Source organism: Notothenia coriiceps, unplaced genomic scaffold (genome assembly GCF_000735185.1).
Source record: "Notothenia coriiceps isolate Sejong01 unplaced genomic scaffold, NC01 NC01_scaffold00017074, whole genome shotgun sequence".
Classification (NCBI taxonomy): Eukaryota; Metazoa; Chordata; class Actinopteri; order Perciformes; family Nototheniidae; genus Notothenia; species Notothenia coriiceps.
In genome coordinates, this window is record NW_011349775.1 from 89289 (window position 1) to 99484 (window position 10196).

General features: G+C 40.9%; 1 protein-coding gene across 1 annotated transcript; it reads left to right on the forward strand.

Annotated features, from left to right (window-relative positions):
- The first annotated feature begins 1469 nt into the window (after nt 1–1469).
- On the forward strand, nt 1470–9829 carry orc5 (origin recognition complex, subunit 5). Its single transcript, XM_010776590.1, has 15 exons — nt 1470–1493; nt 2826–2894; nt 4111–4203; nt 4554–4739; nt 5171–5245; nt 5775–5886; nt 6177–6307; nt 6514–6562; nt 7519–7609; nt 7779–7834; nt 8083–8195; nt 8297–8344; nt 8423–8533; nt 9334–9446; nt 9544–9829. The coding sequence occupies exons 1-15, from the start codon at nt 1470–1472 to the stop codon at nt 9587–9589; spliced, it is 1317 nt and encodes a 438-aa protein (XP_010774892.1). The 3' UTR covers nt 9590–9829.
- Nucleotides 9830–10196: the final 367 nt, after the last annotated feature.

Sequence of the window (10196 nt, forward strand, 5' to 3'; positions counted from 1 at the left end):
CAGGGGAAAGTCATAAGCATAAGCTCGTCCCACAGGAAAACAAAACACCCTCTGTTTTTCCTGCTGCGTTACGGGAAGCTCCAGAATAACAATAACTTCTTCTTCAGAGTTGTTCATATCAGTCTGATCTGCATATCAAAGTCTGGTGGATTTTTTTGTCTCCGTTTTTGTACAATCACTTCATATTTCATCAAACGACTGCATCCTTGAGTTTTAAATAATAATGTAATCATATTCACGTTCTGTGTTGTTTTCATACGGCATTGTAGAAATGTTATTTTGATTGAGTGGCTGAATTTATATCCAATCATCCGGCCCATTTTGGACTAACTCCACTGAGTAGATCATAGCTGGTCCTGATCGATTCCTCACATTAAGTCATTGCTGGAGTCCCTCCAGTCAGACTAGTTTGCAGAACTTGGATGGGAAAAAGCCTCAATTATCCAGGGTTAAAACAGAGGTGATTTGAATGTCTCACTTTTTTCATAAATGAATGCTGCTCTGAGTTTTAGTTGGGAAAATCTCATGCGACATAGAAAGCAAAATGAGCTTAAAGCATGTTGATGCCTACTTCTACCTATTAATACAGTAAGTGCTTTTTCAGATTTTTGGCAGGGATGTATACATCTATAATTCAACATTTAAATAAAACAAATGTTCTCGATATACAATTCAGCTTTTTTGTCTCTTCACATCATCTTAATATTGATATAAATGTTCTCCTCCTAATCTTTTTATATGTCGTCCCTTCCATCAAATTTCATAACATTTGGGCTTTGAGATCTTCCGTAATCCTGCTGACAAACATAACCAAATAGGTAACCTCCCTTTTGGAATTCATAAGCAAATAGTGCCAAGAAAAATAATAAGAGTGCAGTAAACGTTGGTCTCTGACCTCCATTAAGCTGGACTTCATTCCACTTGATGTTTTCCCTGGATAAAACGTTGTAAAAAACGAGTCATCTGGAGACCAGCAAAGGATCAGCCACTCTGTTAGCAGTGAATGTCAAACACGGCACTAAACACTTCCACGTCTCATTAAGACTTGATTATCCCGACTCCCCAGGAGTAATGTCATTAGTGTAGCAAGGATGGAGGATAAACTAAGGCTCCGTCCTGTACCACTTGCACACCTTCTCCCGAAAACTCCTCATAACCTCAAACGACTAACAACTTCTGCAAAAGCTTCCTGTCAGAGCTAAAACACGAGTGAGCTTTCAGGCTTTGCTTGCTCTTATTGGATGTGACAGGCCGAATGCAAATAACAAGACCCCCAAACCAACAGTATGAAATCGACTAGCGAGCGACTTTGTTGCTTCTTGATCCCTCTGGCCTGTTCTGTCCGAGAGGAATGCAGAAGGAATGCTGCTTCCATTGATGTTGGACATTGTCTCTGCAGCGAGTCACTTTGATATGAATTATACCTGCAACCACAACACTGGTTTGTGAATAAATCATTACTCTCGGACATGAATGGGTATGTCTCTGTTATGGTACAGTTTATCAGAAATGTAGTGATGTTTTCATCCAACAAAGTAAATGCCCTTATTTAAACTTGATTCTCAATCATGCAAATGAATCTACAGAAAAAACATCCAACGAACAAGATTCTTCAGACCCTCCTCCTCAATCTGTTGGTATACATCCTCAGTCCCCCGCTCCATAATTACGAGAAGTTGAATTGCTCTTAATTAGGACCTGAGCGCACAGAGAGAAATAACTTCACATGTATTCTCAACCCAAGGGCGATGACAGAGTGCCGTATGTGTGTAAAAACAAAAGCAATATGTTGTGTATTAACAAGACTTCATGTTTGTAAGAATATTTTTGCCATGTTAGATCATTTTACTACTTGCTTGCTAATAATGATCTAACCATTTAATTCACCAGCATGTACGTGGGCTGGTTTCGGCTTTTTCTATTTTGGCAGTGAAAAAGTACTTTGCATAACTTCCTGGTTGATTCATATTTTCAAGAGGAAATGGGCTAAAAGCAGGCATTACTGATTCTGTTGCAGGACACATTTTGGCCTTTTCATGTTAAAAAATCCATTGAAAAGTTTGGTCTTATCTGCAGAATAATCCTATACATGGTGTTATAATTCACTACAGTTAGGCATGATCCAAGATAAATAAATCTCTGTTTTCGTTATATCCTCAAGCATTTTACTGTTAGGGACTCTGGAGATACAATTGAGTATGATTCACTTTTTTTTCCAAGAGGAAAGGGACACTCACCTAGTGGAAATCTTCACTCTTGAGTTCACTTTTCTACTCACACTTGGTAGCCAACATTAGAAGATGGTGCCTTTTTTTAACTTTTTCCTTGTGTTTTATTGACTTAGCGAAAAGGGCCATGACACTACTACAGGTCAATGGCACGTAAGCCTTCATTTTTTGCAAACAAACGAATGACCAGCAGGCAGCAGCTTTTCACACGTCCGTTTGATCCATTAGACTTTGTAGCTGTTTCCTCTCCATCGTTCGCTTACTGTCAATAAGTCTCCTCCTCTGCTGCTTGCTTTCACATGTCTCCCAGAGGAGGGGTAGACTTTATAGATTTCCCTTCGGGGAGGGGAGTATCTTCTTGATCACTGGACATGGATGGAGAAGACAGCCGGTTGATTTATCTTCCTCCCCCGAGTTAGGCAGAAGGACAAGGACGGGGTGACCCATTTGAAACTATCTGCCTCCAATAAGCCCATGTGTGTCCCTGCATGTGTCTTTAGGCAGCAGGACAAGGACGGGGTGACCCATTTGAAACTATCTGCCTCCAATAAGCCCATGTGTGTCCCTGCATGTGTCTTTGAGTGATGCTCATTTCAGCGTGTGCGAGTGTTTGAGTTAATGATGCTGCTGTCTGCTGGTGTTGAGGAGACTGACGCCCAGTCCAAGGTTTCCATCATGTATCAGATTCTGTTTTGACATGGCTGTCTGAGGGTGAATGATGCTCAGATGCTCCTTGATTTATAGAAGACCACGCCTCTGTGAAGGTTGCACCACATGGGGCATTTTTTAACTCTGAAAAACAGCTCTGAACTCTCTTTTGAAAGACATAAGGAGGATATAACCTTAAGAAAGCTACTTTTACATTTAGCAGATATTAAGTGATGTTAAGAGTGATAAGTGGTTGAAAGCTTCAGTTCTGAGTTGTATGTCACTATGTTTCTGGTCCCGCTCATGTCTACTGTCACATACTTATTAATGGCATATACTGATTTCTATTGACAGATGTCACTGCTTACAATGATGTGCCGACGCTGTGTGCTAATGTCATGTGGATTCTTAGTGGTATGCCTCTTTGACTTGTGTTATATCCCTGCTGTTTGACAGGCTTGTGGCAAAAGAAAACACTTTCATATACCAGTGCCCATCATCTCATGTCAACCCTTTGCTTTCATATATAGCAAAAAGTGTGCCCTGATGAACCTGGGGGCTGTGTTGTCTGGAACCTTGTGTTCCTGGTAGGGTCTCCCATGGCAAATTGGTCTCAGGCAAGGGGTCAGACTAAGATTGGTTCAAAAGACCTCATGAAAGACGACACACGAAGTGAGGATACCCGGCCCGGAGGAAGCCCGGGGTCCCCTTCTGGAGCCAGGCCCAGAAGGAGGACTCGTCGGCGAGCGTCTGGTGGCCGGGCTTGCCACGGAGCCCGGCCGGGCACAGCCCGAAAAGGCGACGTGGGCAACACCTCCGCTTCTCCGTCCCGCGGGCCCACCACNGTAAGTGGGAGGTTGTGGCTCAGTGGATAGTGCGCTGATCTTCGGATCACGGGGGCACTGGTTACAATCCCGCTGCACTCAAACATTCCACTGTGTGCTTGGACAAGACACTTCACCCCAAATTGTTCCTGTGGGGATTGCCCACAGTGTTGAATGTATGTAAGTCGCTTTGGATAAAAGCGTCTAACAAGTGACATGTAATGTAATGTAATTTGATGTATTTCAAATTAACAGCAAAAAAAAAAGAGTAACTGTTGCATGTAACTTTAAAGTCATGTTTGTCCATTTTGGATTGGCGTTTTGGTTGATAAAGGAATATCTATGTTATTTGTATTAGATTAAAGTGTTTGTTGGATTGTCATGAATCATTGACATGTCATATTTCACAGCCACACCAGTACAGCTATCCCTCAATCTTCATCTATGGTCATCAATCTTCAGGGAAGAGTCATGTGCTGAATGTTTTGCTGAAGGAACTGGAGGTAATGTTTAACACAAACTTTAAATGTTCTGTTTGTTTTTTCATTTAAGTAAAAAAAAGCAGCAATTCTGTTCATTTTAGTATTTGGAAGTTGCACATTTTCACATTTTGCCTGAATAATTGTTTTAACAATTTATCTGATATTCAATTGAATTGTTTTCTTTTCTGACTGTCTGTTGCTAACAGTATGTAACGCTGAATCACAGCAGTGGAGAGCTCTAACAATTAGAGTGTTTGAGTTTCATTAATTGTTCAGTGTGCAACAAAAGCAAAGGAGAGTCAACACAAGGTGAAGATGTGTATTTAACTGCACATAGAAAACTGATTGTCTTTTCCTCCTCCTCTTTGCAGCTGCCCCACGCCACAGTGAGCTGTGTTGAGTGTGTTTCTGTTGCCTTGCTGTTTGAACAAGTGCTGCTGTCCTTCTTTGGCTGCCATGCTGCCTCGCTGCTCCCCCGCAGTCCCTCCCTGTCTGACTTTGTACGCATCTACAGACAGCAGAGCTCGCAGTCTCCTGCCAAGCAGACGCGATACATTGTGAGTGCACTTTACTCCCCAACCAGAACATTGCTCCTCACTTGGCACACCAAAATACTGTAATCCATGGCATATAGAATGTATTATTCTTGGGATGTGTCACTCAAATGTATGGCAACATGATTAGTAGTGATAACAAATGCAAATAGACGCTAAACAAAGCTCCAGATGCATAATGCCTGGAGAAAAATTGTCGGATTTCCAGCCAGCACGGGAGGTTTAGTCTAGAATGTTGGCTTACTATATGTTAAAGTAAGGTCACAGCATATAAAACAGCCTTTTACAACCTCTATATTACATTTTGCTTATGCTTTTATCCAAAGCAACCTACAATAAGTGGATTCAACCATGAGGAAACAAACTAAAAAAGGAAGACTCCTGAGTACATGACCTTTCACATAATCACACTTTTTCTGGTATATATTTTTCAGGTAATGGAAAAAGCAGAGCTTCTGAGAGACTCTGATGCCAATCTCCTCCCTGCTCTCCTGCGTCTTCAAGAACTGGTGAGAAAGTGCAGCACGCTCTTTGTGTCATCTATCAAGCCAGCAGCTCTAATGTTGTTGCAGATGATGAATGGGGACTGGAGGAGCTTCCTTTGTTATAAATGATCTGGAGCTGAGTGCGTGGAGCGCTTTAATAATGTTGTTCCGGGAAGAAAGATGAAAATTCCACACAGCATTTAAATTGAGGACATATAGAGGACAAAGACTATTTGTGTTTTATTCCTGCAACAGCAGTTTTTATCTGGTGGGTTGTTTATAGAGATCCTTTAGCTGCCCATTTCAAACTGTCCATCATTGTTCCTCATGGCACAAAATCATATTGTCACGGTAAAACAAATGAGTAGAGCTATTCAAATGTCAAAAGACTTCAACTAAACAATACGCTGAAATACACTCAACATTAGATCTCTATATATAAAACATAAATTGAATGAGGTAGCAATGTCTGTAGCCATGGAGACACACTCACTGAATCCCCTTGTAGTACACACCAATGTTATATCACACATCTCTTATGGGACCTCTTCAGGTGGAGGACAACGTTACCGTCATCCTGCTCAGTGAAATCGTCTGGGACAGGTTCAGACCAAACACCGGCTGTTTCGAGCCCCTTCTGCTCCATTTCCCCGACTACAGTAAAGGTAACATCCTTCACACACACACGCACACGATACATCAGCATTCAGTGTCATGAATAAACTCCCCTCACACTGCATAATTGTGAGTCACACTTGGCGGATTCTGCGTGAAATGTGTACCTGTGACTTTGCTCTTACACATAAGGCAGAGACTGAAGAGGAATATGCATGTATTTTTAAAATATTTAGCACGACAGGAATTGTACTTGGTGTTAGAGGAAACATTGCTTTTTTAAATATGGTTTTGTGTGAGTAGTTCTACTGACAGTGTGTCTACTTCTATGCATTTGAAGGTGAGCTGCAGCACATTTTGGCCCAGGACAGAAATCCTTCATATTCGGATGAGTTTTACTCGGCTTACATCAACATCCTGCTGGGAGTCTTTTACTCGGTGTGTCGAGACCTCAGAGAGCTGCGACACCTGGTCAGACACACACACACACACACACACACACACACACACACACACACACACACACACACACACACACACACACACACACACACACACACACACACACTCACACACACACACACACACACACACTCATCAATTAGAGAACATTTTTCATAGTTTTGATTTTCTTTCAGTCTGGGATCATTGATTCTCTTTCTCCTCTTGTCAACCAGGCTGCTCTCAACTTCTCAAAGTTCTGCGAACCGTTAGCAGAAGGAAAAGGTAAAACATAAAGAGGTGTATTCTTTCATCTGACAGCTGATCAATAATAAACACATCTCTATTTTACCCTTTTATTTGTGCTCATTTGAAGAGAGATCTTTTTAATCTTGTTGAAATGAGTTTAAGCTATTTGAACTTTTCAGAATTTCTCTCTTTTAAAACTGCATTCATTGATTTCCCCCCCGCTAATTAGATTGAAGTGGAACAAGCTGTAAACACAACAGTCAAATATTGTCACCATATAAAGTTGTTGATGTGAATATGCTGGCAAACTTTTTCTCATTTTCACATCCACCATACATATACTAACATATGCGGACTAATCACTATGTCCCTGTGGTGGCAATTGTATTCATCAAATGTGGATGGAGATGAACCCATTCAGCTGTCTTCGAGTTGCATATTTGACTACAGATGGAGGAGAGAGGGGGGGGGGAGGTCAAGCTTGGCGATAATGTAAGGGCATTCTGGCTAACATAGAGATTAGCTTTAGCACGTAAGAATCACACAATGATATTATAGTAAGTGAGTCAAATACTTTTCTGTTACAGTCCCCAATTTGCTATCTTCACTGCAGTTACATATTTTAGGAGTGCACTTCAGCAAAATATAGGTAAACCATAACATCTAAATGTAATAGAATTATGAATTAAGTTGAACAATCACAGTTTTTATAGCTTTTTTCTTTCTGTTGTGACAAAACAATCTGTATCTTTGACACCTATGTCTTTCTTTGATCCGAAACATTGAGTTAAATAAGGCAAAAAAGCTTCATAGTTCATTGGAGACTGCAGAGTAAGGTGATATTTGTATTTATCACAACAAACGTCACCCCTCCTTAACCGTTACGCAATTAAATGTTCCTATTCTTCCTGATAACATCTATTCTCTTATAAGCCATTTAAACTGCTCTTAATGTGGCTTTTTCATCAATGCTCCTCTGTGTCTGTGTTCAGTGAAAGAGACGGACACTCACAAGCTGTGGAGAAACATCGAGCCTCATCTGAAAAAAGCCATGCAGACTGTTTACCTGCGGGAAGTGTCCAGGTCTGTCGCCTTTACATCGATCTGCTAATGAACCATGTCACTTTCTGATCTATCGGCTCGTTCTAGTTCTGCTGCTTGTTTGCTGCCTCCTGGTGAACAACCTGAATCAGCGTATTTACTGCTGCTGTGGTTTGTGTTCATAATTCCCTGTTCTCTGTTCTCTGTTCAGCCTGCAGTGGGAGCAGATGCAGCAAATGGAGGAGAAGGAGAATGGAGCAGTGAGAGGTACCGACACACACTTAGCGCTGTTGAATCTAATGACGTAATACGCTTGCAGAGCAGATGTTAAACTGCTAAAGCATTGACATTCTGCATTAATGCTCAAATTGGGAACGGCATAAAAATGAATCCCACTGTATGAATCAATGTACTGTATGACTAAATGTAGGGTTGCTGAGCATCATGATGTATTGTAGGAAAGTCTTTTTACACACTGCACAGTACACCTGACTCATTCCTTTATTTCCCTTCAGGTTTGTCCGCTCACACTCATGTTGAGCTGCCTTATTACTCCAAGTTCCTTTTGATTGCTGCCTACCTGGCATCCTTCAACCCTGCCCGCACAGACAAACGCTTCTTTGTAAAGGTACAGCAGTTTCATATGATAAATATTGGTATCTTGTACAGATTGTAAAGCCCTTTAAGTGTTATTGTGTGAGTTTAATGTTGCTCTGTTATCCCCGACAGCACCACGGTAAAATAAAGAAAACAAACTTCTTGAAGAAAAATGAAAAGGTGATCATCTTAACATAACACTGCACATTTAAGCTAAACTGTTATATAATCTTAATATGTTCCGTCTCTGTTTTCTAGACTAGTAACCACCTTCTAGGGCCGAAGCCGTTTCCTCTGGATCGCCTACTCGCCATTTTCTACAGCGTGGTGGACAGCAGAGTGGCCCCCACTGCCAGCATCTTCTCCCAGGTCAGGGTCGAGATACTTTCAGACGCAAAAAAAGATTACCGTAAATGAATAGTGATCGTTTTTTTTTTGGCACGTTCTATCACATCTTATTCCATTTGTTTTATGTTTCTGCATAATTTCAATTGATTCTCTTCGGCATCTCAGAAGTGACTCATAGCTTTTTAGCCGTGCTAGTGGTAAAGTATGGCTGTAGGGATGGAAATGTCTGAGAGTGTGTTGGTTTGCCATTTCTCTACAGCCTGAAATACCAACTTCTGGATGGACATTTTGATGTCCTCATGTCCTAATCTGTTAACCTGAGCTCTGTATTGGGATGATTTTTTATTTTATTTGGCCCTACAGTGCCTTCAATCTTTCTCTATGATTGTGACTTTGAAAGTCAACTTTAGGAATACTCCTGGGTCTGTGAAGTAGCTTCTACAGAATATTTAAAAAATAACGTCGTGCTTATTTCCCCATTTGTCAGTTAAGCAAATTAAATGAGAACATACAGTCATTTTAACAGGATTTTAAATTGTAATTTTTCCCATTTCTGGGAGCAAATGACACACTATGTTATGTTAAATCAAACTTAATGGCCACAGTGTCTCAGATGAGAGTTGTCTACCCATATGGTCATGAGTTTCGTATCTGAGGCCAAATGCTGATCTATTTATGGCCCGAGCATGAAATGGTTTGAGGAAATTAGGCTCAACCCATATCTGTGCTACTGGCTGTCATTTAGTGCTTCAAAGTGAGGCAAAGCTGTTTAAAGAAGTGGAACGGAGAGGCATTTCATGTTTCCCTCGATTCTCCGTCAGATCTCCTCTCTGGTGACCCTGCAGCTGTTGACGCAGGTCAGTCATGGCGACCAGATCGATGCCCCAAAATACAAATGTGCCGTTTCTATGGACTTCATCTGTGGCATCTCCAGGTGTGTGTGCATGTCTGCTAATACACATTTGACTGAAAATGAAAACAAATTACGAGTTTTTTCACAGAGGATATGCTTTGTCTGTTTTATCTTCCAGGACTGTGAACTTTGAGATTATCAAATACCTTTATGACTTCCTGTGAGCCCCTGAGGAAAAGAAAGAGGCAAGACATGGTGACAGAAAGACAAAAGATGGTAATACACATCTAAAGATAAGCAGTATCAGGAGATGGACTGTTGTTGGGATTTTCTGTGTAAGAAAATAATCCAATTATGTCGCTGCCCCCTTGTGGTTAAAGAATAACCCTGTTTTCCTTGTCTCATGACTGTTAATAATAATGTTTAATATTTACATTTGTATAAAATAAAAGCCATTTTTGAAAGTTTGCTTTATACTTGTTTTAGTTTTTCTGTGTTTTTACAGGATATATCAAGCGTAATACTATAGTTTACATTCCTTTTCTTTTTTATTACAAAAGGAAGAGAGCCAGTAGATAATCCTGTTTAAAATAATGGGAGAAAAAGATGAACACTCTGCAGGTTAAGCATGTGTGCCTTACATGGAGCGACCTTGGCACCGTGCAGGAAAATCATCGTGCTTGTTTAAAGGGAGGGCTCACCTTCCACAACGTGTCATATTTGTTGATCCTGTTGTATGAGGTTGTATACTGAAGTCATGGGGTTTGCTGAACAGGCAGTAAGTTATTAAGCTAATACACACACCCACACCTCAATGCCACACAATCACAA